Source organism: Calonectris borealis, chromosome 5, assembly GCF_964195595.1.
Source record: "Calonectris borealis chromosome 5, bCalBor7.hap1.2, whole genome shotgun sequence".
NCBI classification, from domain to species: Eukaryota; Metazoa; Chordata; class Aves; order Procellariiformes; family Procellariidae; genus Calonectris; species Calonectris borealis.
This window is the reverse complement of record NC_134316.1, coordinates 5,033,819-5,060,566: the sequence shown is the minus strand read 5'-3', so window position 1 is coordinate 5,060,566 and position 26,748 is coordinate 5,033,819. Positions and strand designations below refer to the sequence as shown.

Sequence of the window (26,748 nt, the reverse complement as noted above, 5' to 3'; positions counted from 1 at the left end):
TCCTTACCAGGCCCCGTGGAGCTGGGCTGGCTGACCCGCCTGCCGTGGGGCAGGGCCCGTACCACTGCTCCCCCACCACATCCTCCTCCGGGAGCAGAGAAGGGGCAGCCCTCCCCGCCTTCCTTCAGCAGGTGCTGCAGGCAGCCACACCCCAAGCCTGAGAGAAGGAAAAACCGAAACGTTTGTTTTTAAGGCCTCTTCCTGCAGCGTTTGGCCTGCGGAGGGGCTCCGGGCTGGGCAGGGGGTCGGGGGAGGCCGCGCCCTCACCCGGGGCCTCCCTCCGCCGCCTCACCGCCCGCTTCCCACAATGCCCCTGCCCGAAAACAAAGTCCCACGTGACCGGCGGCGCGGGGAGCCCATCATGGCGTCTCCCAGCGGCTGCCGGCCGCAGCCCGGCGGGCAGGGCGGTGGGGCCGGGGCCGGGCCGGCGGCGCTGCGGGGCGCCGAGGAGGACGCCGAGGGGCTGTACGTGGCGGTGGAGCGGTGCCCGCTCTGCAACACCACGCGCCGCCGCCTCACCTGCGCCAAGTGCGTCCAGAGCGGCGACTTCGTCTTCTTCGACGGTCGCGACTCCGAGAGGTACCGGCGGCCCTGAGGGGACGGGGTGTGGGGGGGAACGGGACACCCTCCTCTCCCATCCCCTCCCCTGCCCCGTCGCCGGGAGGCCGCCCCGCCTCGCGCGGCGGCCGTTGGGCCGCCCCTCCCCCGCTGCCCTCAGGGCCGGGGGGGGATGAGGGGGCGGTTTGTCCCCCTTCCCCCTCGTTCAGCCGTTGCCCCGGGGCGGGGGGCGGTAAAGAGGGGATCGGTGGGCTCGGTATGGGGAGGGGGAACGGTCCTGCCGCTGCCGGGCCCACCGCGGGGCTGTCTGCTGGGGGGCTGCCCTGTGCAGGCAGGCAGAGCAGCACCTACAGTGTGTTGCTTAAAGTAGTAGTGATAATAATAATAATAATAATAATAATAATAATAATAATAATATAGCGCCCCGACTTTCACTTAGGCGCAGCTGTCAGCAGGCGTGCCCGTGTTGGTGTAGCTGACAGAAGCTCCAAACAGTTCAGGGCAAAAAGAGAGCTGTGCGGTAGGATATTTGAAATGCGTATCTATTTTCAGCAGCATGCGTTAAACTCGGTAGTCTTCTAAATCATGAAACAAAATCAGGAAGGTGTGCAAGAAAACGGCACCTTTTTTTATTTTCTTGTCTATATAAATAGTCCTAATCCCGGGCCCTCTTTTATAATTAAAAAAAAATACTCCACTTGAGTTAATCACGCACCTTCCTGCTCCTTTTTGCAGAGCGTTGGCTCTACGGGAGGGCGGCTGAATGAGTGGTACGTCAATAAGCAAATATTCTCATTATATGAGTCAGATGCAGATCGCCCCTCCGTAGCTGTCGTTCACAGCATGTCCATCCCAGATTCTTAAAAAGTCTGCCCAGCGCCGTCTCCGGAATAGCTCTGATTTTTGGCTGACGCCGTGTTCTTGGTGCTTCATTAGCAGCTGTTGAGAGTGATTTCTTGAACTATTTTGGGAAGGTGGTAAGCAGCGTGTGGTGCAGTATGGTCCTCGCACCAAAGGCTCTTTGTGTCCTTCTGCCAAATACAAGGAACAGCCGAGGGGACGGCGGTGTCTTTCTTCCATTAACGTCCGTGGGAGTGGGCGCAGGGTGTCAGCCAGCGTGAATCAGCTTGCAAAATTGAGACCTTAGTCTGCCACTGGATGGGTTTTCTTTTTTTTTCACATGAAAGACTGTGTCATGGAACCACAAGCTGTATTTAGTCTTTCTAAAATAGATGGAAAACTTGTGTTTGTGTGAGACGGCTCGGGGTTATCTGCAGCTTCCATGAAAAAATTAGGTTTGGCATTTGGAACATAAGCCAACTATTTTTTCCTGCCCCTTTTGTAGCCTTAAGATTTTGACTAAACATCTGATTTAATTATAGAAATTCAATTGTAGCCTTCGTTATAGTGGAACCACTGTTGTTCTGTGTTAACCAAGGCTTAAGAAGTTTCTCTACCCATTAGAAAAATGAAACCGTAAAGAAGCAGCCTTAGCCAAAGTACCAGAAGCAACAGCTTGTTGAAAAAAAACCCTCTTTATCTTCCTCGTATCTTCTCATGTGAGACAAGATCAGCTTTTCTGTCTGACAGTTTTCACTGCATCCTCCTAAGATGCTTTAACTGTCCCATTCAACTGTGACTGGAAAACGTTCTGCGTATTTACACTGTGTTTCTTAACTGCAGGAGTTAGTGTCTTTTTTTTTTTTTTTTTTTTTTGTCTTTTTTTTCCCCCTCTGCCTGGACATCATGGTTCCATCGGTGGGGATCACTGCTGTTCTGTTCTCCTAGAGCCTCCATTCTGGGGAGGCCGCCCTGTATGCTCGATTTCCCCAGGCTTTGTTTCTCCTGCTGCTCAAAACTTTCCCAAGCAGTAGTGCAACTCATTGAAAACAGCAACTTCATATTAACGAATTAAAGGAACAACATAACGTATATGAATAACACAACGTGAATAACATAAGCATGCTTGATTGCCCCAGGAACACTCAGTGGAGGGACAAAGCTCCGTAAAGCTTGGGTTTCTTCTTGTTCTTTTGAAGATAATGGAATTACTTATTTTTAAAACTGCACTTGAAACGTTGTGTGTGCATTCTGTAATTAATACTTGGAATGACTGGTATTGGAGTGAGAAAGAGCCTGTCACTTCAGAGGTCGGTTTTCTTTGTTTCCTTTTTGCAAGCAGCGAGCGGGTGTCTATGAATTTCTTGCGATGTGAGCAGAGAGAGGGAGCGACTTTTTCAGCTGCGACCACACACCATGGCAAAGTCATGCAGGGACAGGTGCAGTTAACTGGATGGATTTCAGGTTGTGTTTACTGACATCGTTATTTATTTGTTTATTTTATGCCTTCTAGTAGTACCTGGGTTAATTTTAGATCAGCGTTATGGCCGGTGCTGGAGGAGGCCGACAGGGTCATGACAAGGGCTTTTCTGTGTGACTTGGTTGTAAGCGCAGCAGTGTGTGGAAGTGTGCGGGGTCACTTGGGTCTCCCATTTGTCTTTTTGAAGTGTTACAGATTGGGGGAAAAGGGTTGTCCTCTCTCTTGTAAAAAGTGAAGAAAGTGAGCATTACCCCTTGTATCCAGTGGTGTTTTATTTTTAGATAAACGTGTGATTTTTCCTTACAAGAAGATAAATGATTTCATGTTCTAACAATAAGAATTATTTCAGATTTCTTTTCATTGGACTGTTTTGTGTGCTAATTTTTATAAAAGCTACAGTAAGATTGAAGTTGTTCATATGTCTGGCAAAAATCACACCCTGTATCTGTGAGGGGGAGAGATTGAGGAGCTGTTAAGATTAATTATTGAAGTACAGCTACAATTAAAGATGAGTAGTCCGGAAGTCCTCCGGTAAAATAATCACTGGCATTCTTCTTTTCATTAGTAATGTGTTGTATATTCAAAAGCTAAGCCAGCATCTTGATGTTGGTTTCAGCTCGGAGACTCTTCTTGCTCCCAGGAGTTTACTCCAGCCTGTCATACACATAAGTTCGCAGAGTGTATTTTACAAGCGTACTAAATCGCTTTGCTTTATATGTCTGCAGATGGCAAAAGCCAAAGACAATATAATTGTGACGTCTAAGCCTGTCTGACTTCTCTGAGCCATGGGTTATGATTAGGAATACTGACTTTTTGCAGCAATGAAGTTTTATTATAGTGAATAGGTACAGTAATGGATGCATCTATTGCTGTCCTCAACTCCTTCAGCATTAATCAATTCCTATAGATTAGGTTGCTTCTCTCTAATTATGAACATGTGGAAATAAGCCAGGTAACCATAGAAAATCTCAGCTTAATGTGATAAGACTTGAAGAAAGAGAAACATTTAATGGCTAATTTGAGATGTTGAGTTCTCTGCTTCTCTCAGTTTACATTTTATGGGAGTTCCTGTAATATTTCATCCAAAGTTTTGTTTCTTTGCCAAATTGAAAGGCTGTGGATATATAGAGAAAAATTCATTACGTGATGTGATGCAATTAAAATTAGGGCCATATAAAGAAATGGAAATGCTTAGGAGAAACCTGCTAAAGAAGTTTGTAGGAGCTGTTTGACATAGTTGCTGAAATGCGTGGTAAGTTGTAATTTTTGCAGGCTTTCACAAATATTTCTATCTTCCCTCCCCGGTAAGAACTTAATTTAGTCCCAGATTCTTGACAGATCATTCAACTTTTTGCTGATGTGACGGACATGCTTTGGGTAATTGCGTTTAGTCAGACTCCGTGCCCATTAATCCAGCTTTGAAAACAAGAATTGCCAAATTACCCCAGCTCTCTCTCCCTGCGTGACTGCCGAGCGGTATGTTTCTGGGCCAAGTTATTTTTTGTTGCAGGCAAAGGTCAGGGGTACAGTAGGTGTGCATTACTCTGTGGTAAACAGGAGTCTAGTACAGTGCACTTTTGTAATTTCCATGATGACTGGTGGGGTGAGGACACGCAGGAAGAACGAATGCGCCGGGCTGAGCAGCCGCGCTCCAGTTGCACCGCATTCCTCCGGCTCACGTGTGGCCTCTGGCTTTTACGCCAAGCACCTGCATTTGGTTTTGGTTTGTTTTGGATGGAAAACAGATATTTTTGGTTGGCTACGAAGGCAGCAGCCGGTAGTTTTGTTGTTGTTTTAATGCTCATGTCATCTGGAAGGGTGATTACACGCTTTCTGAATCCAAAGTTAGTCACCAAGCTTTCAGATTTCAGCACTTTGAGGAAAGAAATGAAGCATTTTAAAGTTTTACCTGAAATCAAACCCGCAGAGCTGAGCAGAGAGAGAGAGGCACAAGATGCCATCCTGTCAAGGCTTACTGTATAATTCTTTATAAATAAAGCTTAGCTATCCCTGAAATAAAGGACTTGATGGGTTGTACGTGAAGCATTAGGCCTCTGTTAGGATGAAATCGTCAATTCTACATGTTCCAGAGGGAAATGTAATGAATTGTTTTTCTGTACTTGGACTTAACCCAAGACACACTTCTGAGGTGTGGATCAGGATGGTGCTGTAACATGGGAAGCACAAAGGAAAGTTGGAAAGCCATAAGCTGGCAGAAAACAAAGCACACTTGCTGTTTTTTATGCCATCTAAATCTCTTGGCCGTCTCTCTTGCTGTTTGCTCTTACTGTTAGCTTTGTCACGTCATGCTTCAATGTAATTTCTCAATATGCATCATTCATATGCTATTTTCTTTGAATGTATTTCTCAATACATTGTGGAACATGGAGGGGAGCAGAACATGGCTGCTGCATATTCAAAGGGTGAAAAGACAGAGTGATGAAGCCTAAAAAAATTCCCTTCTGATCAGTTCTTTGCAGTTCCTATACCTCAGACATCCAGTGAAGCTGAACTCAAGCAGACATTCAGGTCATGGACTTGCGATGACTGCAAGTGCCTAGTAGAAATAAGTAGAAGACAATGCAACTTACTGCTGTTACTAATGCAAGAAAGATTTGGATACCATGTAAAGATAGAGAGTACTGTCCTATTTGGACCCATTAATGAATAAAGTGTGAGACATTTCCACGTTAGAAGGGAGAAGATGCAGTGCACAGTGTATGAAAACCTGCCTTTCCCACTGACAGAGTGGACTCAGCTGATACCATCACAGCTTGTGAAATAACGCAGTTCAGACTAACACTTCGGTATCTGAGATAGGACTATTAATTTCTCCAGTGACTAAAGGTTTTGAGAGTACTATATGTTTTTCTTAATACACAAAATATTGATATTGCTAAGCTATAAATCTTCTAGCAATAGCAAGTAATTTGCTTACATGTTCGATAATACAACAAGCTGATGTTTCCTCAGCTTAGAGGTTCTGTTGCAATTCCTGAGACAAATGCTCTAGAATTCTGGAAGAGCTTTATACATTTAGCCATTACTTCCAAAGATTAAGACAGATAGTTGAGGTTTAAAGACTCCCACATGCTTCAGTCTTTTTATTGTTTCAGACAACTTACAATGCCATATTGTGCAAAATATCAATAAAAACATTTAATCTCTTCCAGGTTTTCAGACAAGAAGGAAAGGCTGATGCATCTTAAAACCAAACAAAGAGAATTCCAAAAACAGTAAGTTGTAGTTATTAAATGAAAATAAACTATAAGAACTCTCAGAAAAACAAAACAGTCTCTCTAACACACTGTTGCTGGAGACAGACATAGTCCAGATGGTCATAAAACTTTCAATCATGTTTTTTCCTCTAGTGTTTTGAAGGCCATGGAAGGGAAAGAGATAACTGATCAGCTGGTGAGTTGTTCAAAGTGTCCCATAGTTTTTAAACTCTCTCAATTCCTAGATCTCATAGTTTAAAGTTACAATTTACCTTGAGGGCATTGTGTTGCTTTCCCAAAAAGCCTGTTGTAAGCAAAACTGAAATTGGCTCTGCAAGCAGAGTGCTCCAAACGGTCAATATTTTTCATTTCTTACTAGATAATTGTTCAATAACTTATTATACTGATTGACTTTATACTAAGCATTCTGTTTGTTTGTGGCATTCTTCTGTGCATAAAACAGTATATGAAATATTTATTTGTTCGTCTGATCCAATTAAGAACATCCTGCTACTTTTGCACTAAAGCTGCTGGCTTTGTTGTTAATCATTAGTCAGTGTGTTTGAAGTCGTTTGTGCCCTAGAGTTGCTGAATGTTCTTTTTCAGAGATGGAAAATAATGTCTTGCAAGATGAGGATTGAGCAGCTGAAACAGACCATTTGCAAAGAAAATGATGAAATGACAAGACGTGAGTAATGCCTGTGCTTTTGTGATGTGTAAAACTCTGTGCCTTGGAGTGATAAATCAATTGATGTGAATTTGAGTGTTAGTTTTTAAAAATGGTGAATTTCCAAACTGTCGCTTCTTAAATCAGCTTGAAAGCAAATCGGTGAGTGGGTTTTAGCCTTTTTATGCTTGGGTTTTAATTAGCAAACAGTAGACATTATTCAGCTGGATGGAGATAATTTTGCAACAGCTTTAAAAGTAAATGCTTAGCAGCCTATGACTTGGGCTTTGTCCTTCGAGATGGCTTTATTCAATGTACTGTTTCTGATCACTTCCTCATGATAAAGAGGAGCAAACGGCTCTGCAGCTGTTATGAATTTCATGTTACTGATGAATTTTAACCCACACCAGTCTAGAAATCTTAAAATCCTACTTGAGCAAGACTCACTGAAATATGGCATAGGCTGGTGACTTGCTACCATTCATCAGCTTCAGTTTTGAAACTCATTAAATATCTTACACATGAGAGATTTGTAGGGTCATTTTTCAGAAGAGAATGTGCAACACTCCTTACAACCTGCATGCAAATGAAAGATAGGAAGCATATTCAGAAGCATATTGATTGAATTGAGAACATTTTTATGACCTGAAATTTAAGAGGAGCCATAGAGAGAGTGGAAGCACAGGCATATACTTGAGAATAGTTACAAAGGAATAGCACAAGCTTGCGGTGATAACATCAAAAAGGCTGAGATGCAAAATGATTTTCAATTAATAAGGAGGATGGATAGTAACAATAAGAAATGTATAATAAGAAAAAGATGAAGGAGTAGGCAAGCCTGTTAGTTAACAGGAAGGAGAGCAAATAACAGTGCAGAGAAGTCTGAAGCATTCAGCGCCTTCTTTGCTTCGTCTTCTCACAAAGAGAATGTGATCAGCTGCTTAGCCAGATTAAATTTTACATCATGAGAGGAGTGCAGGATAAGGAAAGAAAACAGCCACCTAAATATTATTTTGATTATGTCAGCAGGGCGTTACGAGATTCACCTTAGGGAACTTAAGGAACAAGCTGAAGTAGTCTGTGGAGTTCTTGAGAACACATGAGGGAGAGAGAATGTCCCAGGAAACAGAGTGAAAACAGCATCTTTTTTTGAAGGGTGGAGGAAGAACTGATGACACAGTCATGCTGTTATAAACCTCTGACCACTTTGTAGGTAGTTAGAAGATAAGGTAATTAAAAATAGGCATCACTTCGTTAAGAATAGGCCATGTCAAATCAACCCCTTGTCTGCGGATCAAGTGGCCTAGTAGAGGAGAAAGCAGAAGATGCAACATACCTTGCTGTTGGGCACTACCCCAAAGTGTCTCACGAGCAAGCAAAGACATTTTCTCTGGGTGTAATCGCTGTAGGTTGACACAAAAGGCTGGAAAGGCTGCTTCAAAGAGTGCCGATACTTGTCAAACTGAGGAGGTGAGACAGGTGGAGCTCAGCAGGAACCGGTTCCTGGCCCAGTTTTGTTCAGTATTTTCCATAATAACTTGCATGGTAGAATAGAAGGTGGAATGGAGGAAGCCAAGCCTGGATGCTGTGGAGAACAGGATCAAATTCAAAATCATGCATATAAATTGACAATATATCTGAAAAGAACAGAGTCAAGTGCACATTGTTTAGGAAAGAGGAACATATAAACCCAAAGTAGGGGACAGTGGTGATATTTGACAGGAAACGATCTGGGGAATTGCAAATTAAATAAAAAAAAATCAATCTAATGCTGTTCCAGAAAGGTTCAGACCTTATTCTGGGTTATACTAATATAAGCATTGTATTTAAGATGGAAGCAATTATCCTGCTGTGCCTGGCGTTGGTGTTACCTCAGTGGAAGTCTGGAGTCCAGTTTGAGGAATTTAAGAAAGATATGAATTAACTGGAGAAAGTCCGGAGGAGAATATTAGGAATAAAACACAAGGAATGGCTAAGCAAATCGATGTTCGATTTGGTTTAGAGAAAAGGAAGGTGAAGAAAAGCAAGCTTTTCAGTAGGTAGAAGATTATTGTGAAGGAGATAATAACTACTTGTTCTCTTTAGCCTGTGAAGAAAGAGGAAGAGGAAATCAATGTGACTTTGAGGAACCTAGTCACCTTTTCTCAAAATGCAGCTCCCAAGGTGGCAAAATGTTAGGACCAACTGGAGAGGGGAATTCCTCCACTTTTCTACTATTCTGTGAAGCGCATTGTCTGCACTTTTTGCAACTTCTCTGATTCACAGTGAAATTGAGGAGACTTAACCCATGAACTAACCTGTTGCCCAACCAACCTGTTGTTAGCTCAATTACCCCAAAACTGCTCTTGCAGGTAGATGCAAAATGAACTCTTGCCATGGGTAGCCAATAGATCAGGAACTCAACTTGGTTCATTCTTGGACCACATTAGAAAATGTAAATAGGTTGTTTCTCTTCTCTTGGATATGGCATAGTTTAGGTTTTTTGAACTAAGAACAATTTCTAGAACGTTGGGCTCCTGCTTTTGCAGTTGACTGGATACCTCAATAATCGATGCTTTTTAAAATATGTGTGTTTGCCCTCTGTCTGCAGAGAACAGGTCAAGGAGACAATCTTGCAAATACCTGGCATAGCGCTCTGTTGGGCAGAGATCGGTGTGCCTGTGCTTGCATTTATCAGGCAATGTAGATGTGTGGGATGTAGTGGTGTCCTGAAATACTTCTGGGGACAAATTTTAATCGCCTCATAAACGGGGTCATAAAGCAGAGGTGCTATGCTGAAAAAAGGACAGTTGTTTCTGCACCGGGACTGTTAAAGACGAAGTGTGTGTGCAGTGTTCTCCCCTGCTTCTCAAATAATTGCTGTTGGCCCTGCAGAAAAGGGAGTTCGCTCTGTGAAGAAAACAGCCTTTCAAGTACAACATGAATGTGAAAATTGAACAGGTGGACATTTTGCTCCTCCTCTCTGTCTTTTATTCGTTATGCAAAGGGAGAGTTTGGGAATATGAATGCAAGCATTAATTGATTTTCTGTGGATGTTACAGGAATGCTTAAAGCAAACTGAATTACTAGCTGGCACGTAGGGATTCTTGGTATCGCTCAGAGAAAAGTCGATTTTTCTACGTTTCCTCTAACAGGGCTCACTTCTTTTATAAACCTGAGGATTATTAGTTCTTATCTGCACGGGGAAGCTACTCTCACCTTCTTTAATTTGGGACTTTGCATCCCCCACGTATCAGGTCTTCCTTCCTACCAAACACATCATGGATCACAACAGATCAGTTAGATGACTAGAAATAATTCCTGACATTCAGAGGAAGCAGCCTCTGTGTCTGCGGGCGCAGGCACACTCTGAGGGCTACCAGCGGTCCTGGTCTCCCACCCTGCCAGAGCAGGGACCAGCCAGAGGTCTGTGCAGTTCCAGCTGTGCAGGTGCAAACCAGGACTAGCAGGAGGGTATCGTGTGCTGGACGGGCATGGCTGGGCACAGACCCGCAGATGGGAATCGGTCTTGGGTCCCATTCTTTGGATGTAGCCTTTAATTTTTGTGCTCCCCTATTGGGAAGACTTGACAGTCTGAACGTATGGTTTGAGGTAGCTATAGCTGCTTAGAAGTTTTCTTCATTTTAGTCGTATATAATGCAGCTTCTTTGCGTAGCAGATGCCATGGACCATTCTTATTGTAGCTCCAGTCTCCTCTGTGCCCTGCAATCAAAATATGTCAGTAAAACAATGTTACGGCTTAGTGCTTCCCTTCTGTGCACGGGGCAGTTATCCCACTTCTTGATTACAGGAAAGTGATGCCTTGCTGTAAGAGAACCTGACTAACACCGTTTCTTTTCAGCCATAAAAACGGAAAGTGAGTGACTAGTAGTAGATGGGGGCTTTTCCTTCAAACTAGGGTACATTAAGATTTTTAGACATGTATTTGGAGACTGTATAAGAAATGTTTTCCTATGCTTTTGAAAGACAGAGGTGGTTAACTCGCTCTCTTTAGCACCATATGTTTGTGGAAGCATTACTGCAGTCAATTATTTTATAGGGGAATCAGCAGATGCTCTTGAAGGATATTTTTCCAAGCCTCAGTGTGCCTGACACGTGGACTAAATTCAGGCAGTTGCAGCACTTCAGTACATAAGCACATTTCTCTTTTTGTGACTGGAAAGGGAGATAGTCGGTGTTCCCTTGTGGTAACAAGAAGCCTGCACCGCTGGGATCCGAGTGCTTTAAGAGCACATACATGAGTGTGAAGCCCAGATAACGTGTATTAATGGCAGCAGTGATGCCAGAAATGGTGAATGAAGATGCTATCTGCGCTTGATTTTGGCTGTGAGCAATGCATGTCTTTTTGGCCAGCACCATGCAAACATGTACAGTCAAGCTATTTCTGTCATGATGATTACCTCAGAAGTTTAATTAAACTGTGAAATCTTGGCTTTTCTGCTCCAAATCCAAAAATAGCTGGGTAAAAGATAGGGAAAGATTAATCCCAATTTCAGTCTCTTTGGAGATCTTCAGGAAAGATTAAAAAGTTGTACCACTTAGCAGCTGGAAAACGTTAATAGTTTAGCAGGGTTTTCTGTTTTAAGTCGCTATAGATCTTGCTTTCTATAAATGTTAATAATGCTTTTCTCAAGCTTATTACAAGTACCTCACAGCTCCTTTTCCAAGGCTAACATCTGCTGCTGTTTTCACAGATGCAGAGGGGCTTCTGAGAATTAAAGAGGAGAACCAGAAGCATTATCGCAGGGCTCAGCGGCATCAGGAGAAGAAAGAGAAGATCCAGAGGCATAACCGCAAGCTGGGAGACTTGGTAGAGAAAAAAACCTATGACTTGAAAACCCAGTACGAGCACCTGGCAAATCTTCGTCGGACGCATATCCTGGAGCTAACATCAGTCATATTTCCCATTGAAGAAGTAAAGACAAGCATGAGGTACAGAAGGCTTATCCTTTTGGACTCATTTTGCTTAGCTTTAGACACCCAGAAGTGAGTCACGTAAGTCTAAGCTAGACGCTCTGGCTCCCTTAGCATCTGTGGGGAGAAGGAGGTGTTTCCCAAAGGCAAAGCATCTGACCCAGAGATAGAGGTCCAGAATAGAAGAATCTGGAGGTGTTAGCATCTCCCCACTGAGAGATCTGAGGTATGTGTCCAATGTTAAACTTTCTTAAAATAGATAATTAAAAATCCCAGAACAAAGGAAAGTAGTTTTGGGAATAAGGAGTTTTGCAGGAGTGTTTCTACAAGCGTTTTGTTCTCTGTGAGATCTGGCTAAGTGCCTGCCAAGTACATCTCTGATTATATTTCTAAAACTTTTTTAAAAACACTCTGTTCCTCTCTGGGTGCTACAGAGATCCTGCAGATGTATCTTCTGAGAGTGACAATGCTATGACCTCTAGCACTGTGAGCAAGCTCGCGGAAGCCAGGAGAACCACGTATCTCTCTGGGAGATGGGTGTGTGATGATCATAATGGGGACACCAGCATCAGTATCACAGGGCCTTGGATAACCCTTCCTAATAATGGAGACTATTCAGCATATTACAATTGGGTGGAAGAGAAGAAGACTACACAAGGACCAGGTAAGGAGCAAGGTCTGATTAGGCATCTGGGTTACTCCAGAAGCCATAGAACTTGCAGCCTTGGATGCCAACAGAAGGCGCCGAGGAGCAGTGGCCCAGTCCGTTTCTTCTCGCCCAGACAAACCTGAGTCAGAAGTAAATACCAGTATAGGGATTAGTCCACTGAAATCCTCTTTTGCGGGAAATGCTCACTGGGACACAGCGCAATGTAATAGAGAGATAAAGTTAATTATTCACAGTTTTGACATGGTTCGCATGCCGTCATTTTAACAGGAATTCCAAGAATTACTATTTTCTACCAACTTCTGACAGATTTCACTGTAAATGATTGCTGGATTCAGGCTGCTCTCAATACTTACAAATGACATTTTCCAGAGTAGACTTCAGTAACACATTAACACACCCACTGAGGCTTCATTTAAAATGAGACTTTCATGATGTTTTTATTTCTTTTAGATATGGAACATAATAACCCTGCTTATACCATCAGTGCTGCATTGTGCTATGCAACTCAGCTTGTTAACACTTTGTCTCTCATACTTGATGTAAATCTTCCCAAGAAGCTCTGCAACAGGCAAGTAAATGCAAGCCTCTCAGGTGGTGAATCAGTGACCAGTTTTGACTGATCTTAATTCAGTTTGGTTTTGTGAACGAAGTCATTACTTGAAACAGCTTTTATGGTAACGGTTGATGGCTCATGGATTTTTATGCTGTTTAATTTTGGGTGGAGGACTAGTAGGATTTTAGACCACAGTTAATAGTCTCTCCCTCCTTTTTTACCTCCTGAGAGTGTAGACCAACCATCATAGTTGAAAATAACAGCTTTCTAATTGACATATTCAGCGTCCTCAAATTAGAAATGAAATTTGACAGTCGATGAATAGCACTTTTCATTTTATGAGACCCTACTGTGCTTTACAAAATCCCAGCCCAATTCAGCAACTCTTAGTCATCTTGAATAGCTCCACTAAATTAAATGCTGGAGAACAAGGCCTTATAATATGGCATGACAGCAACGTAATTCTCTTTAGGATAAAACACCAATGGGGAACGTACCTGCCAGACGTCTGGGAGGGTATTGCGTAAACCCCATTTGTGATGAAAAGCACTGTTAGGTTTTTTAATGTCTATGTGGAGCAGATGGGATCTGTTCCGAAGAAGTACTGAGGAAGCTGTAGACCTGGTCTATCTTCCAGAAGTCTCAAATATGCTGCTGCAATTCTTTTAAGCGTTTAAAATAGTGGTTGCTGAAGTGAGGGCACAAAAGTTGTATGGGGTCTCTGCAGTTTTTTTATACTATTATTTGAGTGCTCAGTCTTCACAGAAGGAAAAGGTGGGAACAGGAAATGAAGGAAGATTTAAAAGGAGAGCCGAAATAGCTTGGCTGCAGTGGATCTTCGAGTTTCATTCAGTTTACATCACCCATCCTGTTGAAACCGGAGAGACTAGGGCAAGCAATGCTTGTTGATGAAATGCTAACAGTCTTGCAAGCTGAAAAATTAATCTCCTGAGCACTGGCTGTACAGTTCAAACAAGTGCTCGATGCGAGGATGTTTACTCCGGGATTTGTTAGGAAGCCAGGGCACAGAATGCTGATGTCTCCAGTAGGTGTATTTTCACAGCATTTTGCTTTGTGTGTGTATATATATGTGTGGGTGTGGTGTTTCAACAGCGAGTTCTGTGGAGAGAATCTCAGCAGGCACAGGTTTACGCGGGCAGTGAAGAAGCTGAATGCTAACATCCTTCACCTTTGCTTCTCTCAGGTAGGGGGAATGCACATTTGGATTCTTTAAATAGCTTTTAAAATATCAACTGGGCCTGCAGATTTTCTCCAATAACTGATCATGTCTTTTTCTTACTTTCCCCACGGTAGCATGTAAATTTAGATCTGTTGCACCCACTGCATACGCTCAGGAACCTTATGTACCTGGTCAGCCCAGACACTGAGAACTTGGGCAGGTAAGAAAAGCAGTATCTCAGCTCACCTGTGACTGAATCCCTTTTGAAGTTATGCATTTGCATTGTTACTTATAAGGGAAATTCTTCTCTTCCGCTGTACCTATAGATCAGTCCTCAGCACATCAGATATCAGGGTAGTTACACGGAGGAGACAGGAGAGGACAGAAAAAGGGGGTCCTAAGTAGGACACTAGATATCAGAAATGTGTGTATGCTGTGCTTCTGCATATGGCAGGCTCAGCTGGAGGCTTTGGAGCTGATTATGGACTCGTTTCCCCTACGCCCAGGAGCAGGAACTCCTTCCCTCCAGGGGACAGCAGCATATATACCAGGCAGTCTCAAGGTGCTCCAAATATGACCCTACCCACATCTCGCCAACATGTAAAGACCTAAAAGCATCCAGCAATATAAACCCTAAAACAAATACTAGGTAAAGCTTTCCCAAAATACTTCCAGTCAATGAACACCCTAGACCAAAGTCGACACTTCAAATAATATTCATTTCTATGTAAATTAAGATTAAAGACAACTTTTCTGTTAACTTAGTACGTGATGAAAAGAACATCAGTTTCTGTGGGTTGCATGCACCAGGTTTAATAATCTTCCTTTTCCTTACAACTTAAATATAAGAAGGCCAACAACATTGATTTCTTGTTGGGATAATCCAGTCACAAGTCACTTGTGCCTGCAACAGTCTGCAAATATTTGTTTAATCTGACTACTGCTTTATTCCCCCTTAAACACAGTAATGTTCTGAAATCTACTTTTCCACTTTGTTCTCATGTACGAATCTAGTTTTATTTAAAAACCTGCAGTGCCACTAAGAGGAACTGAATGCATGCCTCTAACCACTTATGTTATGTTCTTGGGGTATATCCCTAGTGATGCAGCCCAAAGATACAGGGAGCCAAATCTTTGTAACGTAGCTCAGTTTGGAAAAAAATGATGTGCTTGCTGTTGCTTGTCTGAAAACAAGGAGAGAGCAGGAGATACCCAGAGAATGAAGAACTGTGTCCTGGAAAGCAGCTGCTGTAAAAGAGCCAAGTGCCACAGTGGACAAAAAGCTAAGCCTGACAGATCCCCACGATGTGAAGTAAAAGGGCTGAGCAGAGAGATGGGTCTCGCTTCTCTGTGCAAATGGTACAGAGCTCCACACGCATCAGTCGGGTCCGTGTCGTAAAAGAAGAGGTTACAGGAAGGAGTCGGAGAAAATACCTACCAGTGAGGGGAATAGTTTAGTCTGTATAAAACTGTCTTAGCTCGCTAGAGATGAGATTGAGAGATGACTTGATCTCCACACCTTCATGGGGAGAAAATACAGGCTACTATAGACACCATTGGAAGCAAAGAGTCTGAGCTAGGCTGAAATGAGGCACATGCGTTTAACACAGAGATTAATTACCCGCAAGAATGAAGGTGGGGATTCTCTGTTTCTTTATGTCGTCCTGTCATGGCTGGATGAGTTTCTGGAATGGATGCTTTCATCAGGCAGAAGTTACTGGGCTCAGGACAGGGGGAACGGGTGGAATGTAATGGCCTTTGTTATAGAGGAGGTCACTTGAGATGATCTAATGGTCCCTTCTGGCTTTAAACCTGATGACTCTTTTCTTATGTTGCCTTGTTAAGCAAAATGCTTTGCCAGAAGGCAGCGCTCCCATTCCTTTCTGGATTATGAAAGAGGAGTGTTCTACCTTTAATTTCTCAGCTGGCTGCAAAGTTTGCAACAACCAGCTCTCTTTATTTTCCTTTAGATATCTAGGCCTATAGTTGCCCAATAGTCTCCTTTTATAAGTTACTGTGTTCAGATACGTGTAATTTTACCAAGCTTTAATTGTTTGCATTAAAATTTTCCATGCTAAATTACCGCTTCAGGCTGCTTCTCCCACTAAAGCTGGAGAAACACTCTCACCCGTGTTAAATTCTTGCTCCTCTTTCCCTGAGCAGCTTTGTGCTTTGGAATGAACTTTGGCAGGGATGCTGCTTGCCGGGGGGGGATCCACCGCGTTTCATCGTCTCTGTGAAAACCTCGTGCTCTCTGACCGTGGGTCACGGGCCTCTGAAACTGCCTGCTTTGGCTCAGTAAAAACGATTCAGATTTTGGCTGTCGATGCTGCAGTGCAAAGCAGTGGGACAGGGCGGGATGCAATTGCTTCTCGCACCAGGCAGTGGCAGCAGGGAACTTGGACTCACAGCGCAGGTGGGTTTGGCCGGGACCTCTGGAGATCCAGCCCATCGCCCCACTCAAAGCAGAGCCAACTAGAGCAAGTTACTCAGGACCGTGGCCAGTGGAGTTTTTAATGTCTCCAGTGATGGAGACTCCACAGCCTCTCTGGGCAACCTGTTCCAGTGTTTGACTAGCCTCATAGTAAAAAAGATCTTGAGATGTCGCTCAGGGTGAAGTGCTGCTGTGGGAAGTCTCCTCTGGTGAGTTGTGCCAGCCTGGTTCTGTAAGTTGTAAACGACGCCCTTCCCCTTGCTGACAGAGCTGCAGCCATCTTGGCCTGGCCGAGGGCTAGTGTTAAAAATAAAAGCCGTTCCACATCGAGCTGAGATTTCCACCAGTGGAGTTGTGAGTTACTATCGATAGCGTTTTCTGTTGCGTATGCGTGTTTCGCTATCCACTGCCAAAGCAGAACAGCTCTTCCGCCGTTCCTGCTCCGTGGATTGGGACCCAGCTATCGCTTCCTTGGCCAACTGTTTTCGTTTCACCATTGTCATAATACAGTTATCTCTGTAGCCAGCCAGTTTCTCTCTGCCAGCTGATAAACACAGGGGTGTTTTAACTTCCCTGCTGTACGCGTGACAGAGCAGGGTGCTTTGGCGTGCCGAGGACTCACACCAGTGACGTGACAGTCCCTCTCCTGCATGGTGCCAAACGGGCTGACGGCATTGTGTCCGTGTTCGCAGGTCTGGCCCTTTCGAAATCAGTGCCGATCTCGAAGACTCCATGGAGTTTGTGGATCCCAGTGCCACCGGCGAAACAGATGAGAGCGGAGATGAGCACGTCAGCGACGAAGAGACAGACCTAGGGACAGACTGGGAGAATCTGCCGAGCCCCAGGTTCTGCGATATCCCCTCTCAGCAGGTGGAGATGCTGCAGAGCCAGAGCACGCAGGTATCTCAGCCCATTGCCAGCAGCAGCGCTGGTGGAATGATCTCGTCCGCTGCTGCCTCGGTGACCTCGTGGTTCAAAGCATACACTGGACATCGCTAACGAGCATGGGAAAAGGATCATAGGATTTGTGGAAGGAATCCCTCCCCGACAATGCTGTAGTAAACCTTACATATTCAGTTAAGTAGTGCCTGGAACAAAGAAAAGGTCAGACTTTCATTTTGTAAACCAGAAGAACCTTTTTATTTACCCAAGATGACTGTGATGGTACCGTTTTGTAAATTAGCTAGCTACGTACTTCTGACGGATTCTGTGATGGCACTTTGTGTCTTGGTTCTGTCTGCATTGTTGAGTATTGAAGAAAAAGGACCCGGTAGCCTCCAGCTCCACTTTCTAAAGAAGAAACAGATTTTGGAGTATTTGGATCGAGATGAGTACAGGGAGAAGGCTGCTCAGTATCCAGTCTGGACAGTGGTGCAAATGCAATTCACATTTTCTTAACTCCTTACAGGGTTTTCGTTTGTGTGTGTTTTAAATCTGTCTTGCATAATGCAGAAATGCATATTTCTAAATTTTTTTCATTCAGGACATGAAAATTATGCATTTTTAACATGTTTTCTAATCTCTGTTGCCATATTTTTAATACAAAGAATCAGCATGGACAGGAATTCACACAGCAGATTGCTCTTATTTTAGATTTGGTTGTGAATCTTTACCCAGTTTTGCCGTAGAAAACTGGCTTGTTTCATGCTGTTTCCACCGGTAGGTAGTCTAGAAGTTTCATGTTGTGCTGTCCAAAGCACACAGGCTCTTTACTCTTAATGCCAGACACCAAAGAAACACTGGACGTTCTCTTAGCTAGACCCACATCTGACGCCGATACAGGATTGCGTTGTTGCAATAATACTCATCGGTTACAACACCATGTTGCCACTTTTTAATATTAGAAAAACCTCATTTCAAGGTAGTTTAATGAAGTCACACGGTCTCCACACTACATGCATTTTAAACCCTGTTCTATGTTATGTTTATGGTGGGTTTTTTTTTCTTTCCTTGTTTACTGAATGCCAAGAAGTTGATTTCATTTCACTGCAGAAATGCTCACAGCGCAGCTGGCTCGCATGTAAAACTACAGGAGGTGCGATACCGACAGATGCGTTCGTTAACAAGTGCTCCTCCACTTCCTCTGCCTTGCGGTATGTATTACTTAAAGATGGGTTTGCTCAGTGAGGCTTCCAACGTATGGTTTACATTTTATATAGTTGGGACATTGTACTTCTCCACGTGGTAAACTAATGTAAAAGCATCCTCCCCTCCCTCCAGGAGGGAAGATGTCTGCCACTCTTCCCTGTAGCTTCCCCGTGGCAACGCAGCTCGTAACGGGGGCACGGCGAGGCTGCGGGGAGGGGTGCACAAGCCACGTCCCTGCCATCAGGCAGCGTCCTCCTGCGTGTTTGAAGTCCCAGCTCTGGGGCTGGCTTACCTGGCCGTCTCCCGGAGTGTTTTGTGGTGGTTTCGCTCTGTTCCTCTCCAGGCCAGCCAGCGCTGCCTCCCGTCTCCACCGAGGAGTGGGTGGAAAAGCAGTTTTGGTACTGATGCCTGCGTACCCCAGCGAGCTCCACGCCAGGGGTACCGGCGGAGTATCGTGTCTCCCAGCTCCCTGCCCCTCTCGTACGGCAGCTCTTTCTCTTTGGCCTTGGGAATGGGCATCTGTTGTCTGTAGTTTCTTTTTTCTTTTTTTTTTTTTTTAAACCAAAGACCCTTAACTCCGCACTAACAGCACGCACGTCGTTAGATGAAGACACCCTCGGTCCTACCATTCTTTTGGTCTAAATCCAATACTTGGGTTTTAAGAGAACAGCCAAGACTCCCTTGACTACTGCAGCCTGGACGGGGACGGTGCCCCCCAGCCCCCCGGCAGCAAGCGCTGCCCTGGCCGGGGCCGGGAGGATTTGGTCGCTGTTCGGTTCACAGCACTTTACTCGCTTGCAGCTATCGGATCCTTTGCAGTTCTGAGCAACCAGCACATACTGACCAGTACTGTATATTGGGCTCTTGGCATCGCACAGCCCCTTCTGGTTCCCCATTTATTTTGCACTGGACCCCGCTGTATAAATATCTTCCCCCCCCCCTCATTTTTAATACGCATTTCAGTCACTCTTTCATTGCTGCCTTTGTGCTACTTTGAACCCCTAAAGGTCAGGCCATGATTCAGCTTTGTACACTGTCATTTACTTACTTAGGGAAAGAAAAACCAACACAAAAAACCTTTTTAAGCCATATCCTTCATAACCATCATGTTTTCCAAATAATTTATTTGCAACCATGACATATTCTAAAAGTGCAAACGGCACTGCGAGGGTGTTAAAATGCATTGGGATAGGTGTTTTCATGAAACGTTTTTGTAACAGAATACAGATTGTGGTTTGTTGTTTTTTTTTTAAAGTGTTTTGCACATGTGTAGCTAAGGAAGAACTGTGTGTGTCCAAACCTCGAGTGCAATCGCCGGGATTAGTTTTCCAGGTTGGTTTGGGGGCGGGGGAGGGAGGGCAGGAGTATCTGTAATTATAGATGTTTGAAGACAGCCGGCTGAGAGTTTACAAAACACTTTGCGTAGCATGAATGCGGGAATTTCAGTTTAGGCCGTGACTTTTGTCCGTGACCAGTGATCTGGGGTGGCCGATCTGAGCTGCCAAGGAAGAACCTGATTTCGAGAGCCCAGCCCTCCGCTGAAAATCGGGTGCCTTTGAAGGGTCTCGGGTGGGACACCCGAGGGTTGCTTGTCACCTGCAAAAACTCGGGGCCTCTCTCTGCAACTTCCGAACTAGATGTAACTAAACACAAATGTTTCGGGTTTTTTTCTAAATTTTATTGTATTATTGCAATAAATCTTTAACAGTAATTTTTTAAAGTTGTATATTTATAATTGTTACTTCTGTGTGGTTTGTTTTTAACCGCGCTGGGGCAGTACACAAGAATTTCCAGCCCTCAGAGCATCACAGGGACCAGACCTGTTACAGTGCAATCGTGGAATAAGCAACACCCATTCTAAAAAAATACTCTTCCATAAAATAACTGCATCTCCATTGGAGCAGGTAGACGAGTCCTGCGGAACACACACGCACGTCCCCATGCGTACACGCGAACGGATAAATCTCTGCTGTCAGCCTGGCTGTGAACTGCTCCGCTGCTGGGTGACGTTTGTTTCTGCAGGCGGCGAGCCTGCATTGCTTCTGCACGCAGGGGAAGACGCGCCTCGGTAGAAGGTCGTTTCAGAAGGACGCGAGCCTCTGTCTTTTGAAGAGGTAACTGTTCAAGTGAACCGTTGTGTGTCTGAGCGACAGGGGTGGGAAAGGGCCGTCTGTCGGCACGAGGCGGGCTCTGCCCACAGGACCTGGTGGCCTGGCAGGCCATGGTTTCCTGGCCGCTGAATGAATGATAGAGGAGAAACAACCCACCCCACTTAATTTTTTGTAGCAGCTACCTGACGGGGAGGACTGATGCCCCGTGATTCCAGCAGCAGCAGGCAGGGGCAGTTTGCTGCCTCGGTCGCAGCAGTCGGGCATGGCCATGCAGGAAAGACGCCTGTGCGCAAAGCCAAGCCTGGCTCCAAGCTCAGCTCATGCCTACGGGTTGCTTAGGTCACTTCTGCTTAAGCAGTGCCATCAGCAGGAGCTTTCGTCCTCTGCCAACATTGGTTTGTGGCAGGAGAGCAGCCCCGTAGTGCCCCGAGTCCCCTCCCTACTCCGGGGTTGCCCAGACCAGCCCAGCGCAAGCTGGGGAGGAGAAACAGCCCAGGGTGAGGCTTCAGCACCGCTCCCACCTTGCAAGAGGTGGCACTTGCAAGACGGAGGTCGGATGCATCGGTGCAGTTTTGTGGAGGTGCGAAATGACGGTTCCGGGGGCTGGCACGGGGACAAACGCTGCAGAAAGTGAACTGGGGCCAACGCACGGGAGCTGGACTCTGATAAAGCTCCGCAGAGCCTCCTTGCAGGGAGCAGAGACGCGGCAAAGGGGAAAAGCCGCTGTGGAAATAGGCAGGATGGAGAGAGAGCCCAACCACAAGCCTCAGCCACGGGTGGCTTTTTCAGCGGTGTCCATGCCAGGAGACCCCCAGAGCTTGATGAAAACTGGAAGCTTACAAACAATGGAAATGTTATTACAATTTCTTCACAGGCCTATCTGGGAATTCAGTCCAAACACTCCAACCGCTCCCAGGCAGGGAAGTGAAGCGCAGAGCGCGCTCTTTAGTTCTCAGTTCTGAACTCTGAATTTTGTAAATCCAACTCTGGGCTTTTTTTTTTTTTTTTTTAATTGCCTCTTGGCTGGGGGGGGGTGGGGGGAATTCATCAGACCTTGGCTTCTTCCTGAACTGGCTCTTAAGGAAACAGAAATCTGCACTTTACTACTTGATGGGAAATAAAAGCTTGCTGGCAGCTCAGCGTGGCTACATTCAGAACCAACCCACTTCTGGATGCACAAGTTTGTCCTGTAAAGCAATTTTTAACAGCAATGCTGTGCAACAGGGATGGTTCCGGCAAACAGCATAAATGATGTATGAAACGGCCTGTGTTCCTCAGCCAGCTTGGGAGGAGGGCGGGGATGGGGTAGAGAGCAAATTATCCTCCGTATTTAACTGCTCCAAGGAACAAAATAGCCCAAAGCTATTATTTTATTCTCATTTTTCCCTTTGTTCAATGAAGGTGACCAAAATCTCACACCCTGTTCCAAAAAAAAAAAAAATGACCTCACTGGCCCCCTTATCTAGTTACAAAATATTTTCCTCTGCTGCTTCTATTTCAGCCTCGCAGGGACTTTCCTCGCTGCTGTCAGCCTGGCGCAGGTTATCTCAAGTTTTCCAGAGTCTTGGGTGGGGGGCAGGAAAGCAGTTTCCCCCCCTCTTCCTTAACTGAAATTAAGCTGAAAGCCTTTGATGCTGATGGCTTTGGCAAGACAACTCCTGCCAGAAAGTTGTTTTGCTGCTCGTCCCAGTGCAGCCGACGGAGCGGATCGAAGCTTGGGTGAAGCCTGCGCCCCGTTAGAGAATGAAGTCACGAATTAACGAGGGATCCTGCTTTTCCTCTCCCTCTTCACAGCTGATTACAAGGCAGCCGCACCCTCCTTTTAGATTTCTAATTTCATTCCTCCTGGTTGTCATAATGTCTGCTGCATTGCAGGGGTGGCTGAGCAGCGCCGGGGAGGGGAGCCCGACAACGAGGGGCTCAGGCACAGGTAAAGCAGGGACTGGGAAAAAAAAGAAAAATTGCATCCCTTTTAAATCTACCGTGACCATCCTAAGCTTACCAAACCCACGTTTCAGGCTGTAAGGGCTCAGTTTTCTTTCTCTCACTGTTAATGGAGAGAATAAAAGCATCTGCATCTGCCTTCAAACCTTCTCTGTCCTCACGCTCCAAAACGTGAGTCACTCCACGCCACCCCACCGCGGTTTTAGGCAAACGCAGGCGAAGCAGAGGGAGGTGGGCGGTTCAGCCTGGCCACCGCAGCCCGCAGCTCTCCTCACTCGTCCGCACGTTGCTGATCTTGCTCCGAAGGTCAGAGAACAGGACGAGCCGGGTGCACCGCTGCCCCGTCCAGCTGCTGCTCCCGAGGAGAGCCCTTGCCCTCTCCCAGGTGCTCCCTTGGGGTTTGCAGGGCAGGCGTGAGCCCCGTGGGAAGGTGGCACCAGCTCTTCTTGCGTCCTTATTCTGAGAAGGGACAAACAGCCGCAGGCTGAAGTGGGGGGAGAGGAGGGACTCGGACAACGCGAAGACACAACTGCTGCTCTCCGCTTGGCTCCCTGCAGAATCGCTGCTGCTCCGCTTTGCTCCCAGGAACTGAACGCGGCTGCTGGGTTGTCCAGGGTACATTCCCGGACTTCCAAAGGGTTCGCCCTCGGGCAGCGAGCTGGGCGCAAGGAGGGCTGTAACTGGAGGCTGGACTCTGGAACACAGCACCGCGGGAGAGGAATGCGTTCGAGGAAATACTCAAATAGATGCCATGCTCGGCTCCCATTCAGAGTTCGAGGAATTACCGTTCGTCTGCTCTTCTGACGCAAACGTTCACAACGCCTCTTTGGAAGCACCAACTCACACCTCAGAAACAAGAATCCAGAGGCTGTAGCAGAGCAGGGCAAAGCACTGCAAGGATTCTTCTTGCAAGGGAAAAACTCCATATACAGCAGCCGGCAAAGCTTCCAACACGTCACTGAGCCAAGGCAACTCTGCTTCCGTCCTGCTGGACCCACGCTCCAGCCTCCAGCATCCAGTGCACAGCTGAGGGGCCGACACAAGAGTTGAGAAGCACAACTCAAACCTGAGAGTCCCCATTTTCCGGCCAAGAGGAGCCTCTGCTGCATGCACAGCTGATGGGAGGGAAAGGAAAAGCTGGAATTTGTGAATATTACAGCAGGAAGTTCTCCAAGTAATACAGGTTTGGGGTTGGTTTGTTTCTTTTTTAGTAGGAGGACTAGTTTTCTACAGGAAGCACACTGCAAGTCTGAACTACATCACAGTTCCAAGTTTCTGCCACATGTTTTACAGTATTTTTATTTTGGGCAAAAGTTTTACAAGAGAAAGTCAGGTAAGGCAGATCTAGAATGCACATTTTATTTAAGTAAAAAAAAAACCAGACAACATGGGTAAGGTAGACAAGAACTTTTTATATTCTGACTATACAATAATATTCCTCTCTTTTTATCCACTGCCACACTACTATAATGGATCTGTTCTAGTCTAATTTTAAGGTTGTCCAGTTAAGTTGGCTGAAGATTCTTTAAACAAGTTGACCTTTACCTATTTAGAGTTTCTTCTCAGAAACATTCATATATTATACAGGATATACAGATTTTTGAAACAAGACACTTAAAAACACACACAACTATAGCCGCAACACTATCATAGCTGCATTGTAGTGATTACGTTGTTCAGCCAGCTGTAGACTCTGTATGTACAATTAGTTTTTATAGTGTTATTTACATAGATGGACTAAAAGCTATCTTTAATCTAAAAGGTAAAGGCTCTTGTGTTTAAGTATGTGCAGTTTCATAGCCCTGTGAAAAAAAACACGACAATTATATACACTGTAAACAGCACAAGGCATGAGAATCTCCTCCTACCCCAAACAATCTCGCAGGAAAGTGTATGTGCATTAATATTCCTCTTCCACTTCGGCTCCCGCTCCTCTGTTTTTCTTATGAATAGCACGGTTAAAGCTGTGGCAGGCAGGAACCCAATGATTGTCATGAAGACCTAACTTACAGCCCGGGATGCCTTTCTGAGACCGGTGACAGCACATCCAGTACCCAGGCCCGTAGGGTAAAGCTTGACAGTATGGTTTGGGATGCCACCGGCACAGTGATACGTCCCCTTTCACGTACTTCTTCTTGCACTGCTTGCAAGGGTCTTCTCTGTAGCGGGGATCGCGGACCCAGCGGGAGTCTGCTGGCCTGATGTTGTAGTATTCAATGATGAATTTGAAGTAGTAGCAAGTGCATTTTAGGGCAACCAGACTCCTCGTAGGAAGCAATCCAAAAATCTTCACTATGATGTGGTGAGGCAGGAAGGCCATATACTGCTGAGGCTCCAAAAGCTGCTGAATTTTAAACCTGGTCTCCAGAAAGTCATGCGAAACCTGCCTTTTTAGGCAGGAAGCATCAAGTACTTGCAAAGCCCCTTCTGTCGGAGGAACGGAAAGGGCAGATGGCTCTGTAGGGACACTGTTTCTGACGCACGATCTGTCAGATGCCAAAGCATCCTCATCCTCATTTTGGGCTACTTCTCCTGGCTTTTCTTGGGTACTTTCCCGTAGTGGCTGTTGCTCGTGAGCGGCAGGCTGCTCAGCCTGCAGGAAAAACAGCCTCCCCGGGAGTGGATCTTCACTGGAACTGGAGTTAGAGAGCTTCTCTTTCCTGCATCCTTTCTCGGTCTTGGTGACCGATATACTGATGCATAAGGGCTCCTTCCTAGCAGGGTGCAGGCTCTGCTTTGGGAAAATTACAGGATCTTTCAACATACAATCAACAGTCGCGTTCTTGCTCTGCAAGGAATCCGGTGGCAACCTGGCAGCAGCTGGAGACGCAGACAGCAGAGGTCTGGGAGGCTCAATTCGCGTTTCAGAATCGCTCCTGCCAGCGGTTATCGCCAACACTGCATGAGCAAGTCCCGAATTCACATTCCCCATCCGAGTATCCAGCCCAGAAGGAAAAGGCGGCCGAGCGGAGGCAGCGCCATCCCACAACTCGGTGTCACCCAGAGGACCGCACCGTCCTCTGTATCCAGCCTCTGCTACCCCTGCCTCCTCCAAGCCATCCCCCGGAGCCAGGACCCCCGAGGAGACCTTCCCCGCCTCTCCCTCGGGCTGGGTGCCGTTCGCCAGGAGCACCCTCCCGACATTTCTGCGGAAGCTATTGTTCCGCGAGAGGCTCCCGGCCTCCCGCTCGCTCTGGCGCTTCAGGCACTCCGATTCCAGCTTGGCCACCATGTCCAGCACACGCACGGGCTCGCTCTGCTGCTGCTCGCTACTGCCGCAAGGTCCCCTCTCCGCATGTACCTCGCACGCCCCGGCGGAGGAGAAAGGGTCTGAGCTGGGAAGCGCACCCTTAGGCTGAGCGCTCAGCCTCGTAGTAGGAGCAGGCGTGCAGGTTTTAGCACAGTCTACCAGTAAAGCACTTGCTCGTTGCTCCAGAAAGGCTACCATCTCTATCACCGAGAGGGACCGGCCCGGGAACATACCCTCACCGTTGTCGTTCACGTAATGCACCGAACAGTGCTCGATGCCGCAGGCAAAAGGCTCCGGCTGGGAGCACCTGGCGTTCGCCTCCCTCATTCTTTCCAGTTGAATTTTGGCTTTTTTAAGATCTACTGATTTTTTCCTGCGTTTAGCTGTTCTTCCGTCGATATCCCACGTGCTTTTAATTTTCATAGAGCCTAGCCGGTTGTTGTTGCTGCATTGCTGGGCTGCAAAGAACGCGATCTTCTCCTTTGTATTGCCAGGTTTCACTACAGCCCAGACATCGAGAGGCCCTTCCCCTTCTTCTCCCTGGTGGATCGTTGCAGACAGGGCGTTCTTCTTTTCCCTTGCACTTGGACCATCCGCTGGACCTTTCCCATTCATATTGCACATAGTATTTGGATAAATAATCCCCAGAAGTTTTCGAGATGGAGTCACAAGGGAGGGTTTTGCGAAAACACTCAGTTTGGTGCAGTTGTTGGTGTATTTTTCTTCTTGTGCTGATCTCTGATGGCTCATAGGTGGGCCTCTCAGGGAATCCTGGCTTATTTCTGGAGATCGCTCTTTCTTCTGTAACTTGAGATATGGCTTTAAGTGCATACCAGAAACC

The 26,748-nt window shown here is 45.9% G+C and overlaps 2 protein-coding genes across 8 annotated transcripts in view; one reads left to right on the top strand and one right to left on the bottom strand.

Annotated features, from left to right (window-relative positions):
• Positions 1 to 177: 177 nt before the first annotated feature.
• Positions 178 to 20,313, top strand: ATG14 (autophagy related 14). Of its 2 annotated transcripts, none has more exons than XM_075150798.1 (10): positions 178 to 579; positions 6,052 to 6,114; positions 6,250 to 6,292; positions 6,703 to 6,784; positions 11,458 to 11,695; positions 12,112 to 12,341; positions 12,798 to 12,915; positions 14,014 to 14,104; positions 14,215 to 14,300; positions 17,207 to 20,313. In XM_075150798.1, the coding sequence occupies exons 1-10, from the start codon at positions 308 to 310 to the stop codon at positions 17,511 to 17,513; spliced, it is 1,530 nt and encodes a 509-aa protein (XP_075006899.1). In that variant the 5' UTR covers positions 178 to 307; the 3' UTR covers positions 17,514 to 20,313. The 2 variants fall into 2 exon arrangements, with proteins under 2 accessions (XP_075006899.1, XP_075006900.1); XM_075150799.1 differs by lacking the exon at positions 178 to 579 and adding an exon at positions 2,741 to 2,862.
• FBXO34 (F-box protein 34) overlaps positions 19,538 to 26,748 on the bottom strand; it is a 44,790-nt gene continuing 37,579 nt past the window's right edge. For all 6 annotated transcript variants that reach the window (XM_075150797.1, XM_075150791.1, XM_075150792.1 and 3 more), the window contains one exon: positions 19,538 to 26,748. In XM_075150797.1, the coding sequence (XP_075006898.1) occupies positions 24,558 to 26,748 (2,191 nt within the window). In that variant the 3' untranslated portion in view covers positions 19,538 to 24,557.

Coding starts and splice junctions, on each gene's coding strand:
- ATG14 (XM_075150798.1), top strand. CDS start 308: ATGCCCCTGCCCGAAAACAAAGTCCCACGTGACCGGCGGCGCGGGGAG. Junction 12,342..12,797: donor GAAGACTACACAAGGACCAG/GTAAGGAGCAAG, acceptor TATTTCTTTTAG/ATATGGAACATAATAACCCT. Junction 14,105..14,214: donor TTCACCTTTGCTTCTCTCAG/GTAGGGGGAATG, acceptor TCCCCACGGTAG/CATGTAAATTTAGATCTGTT.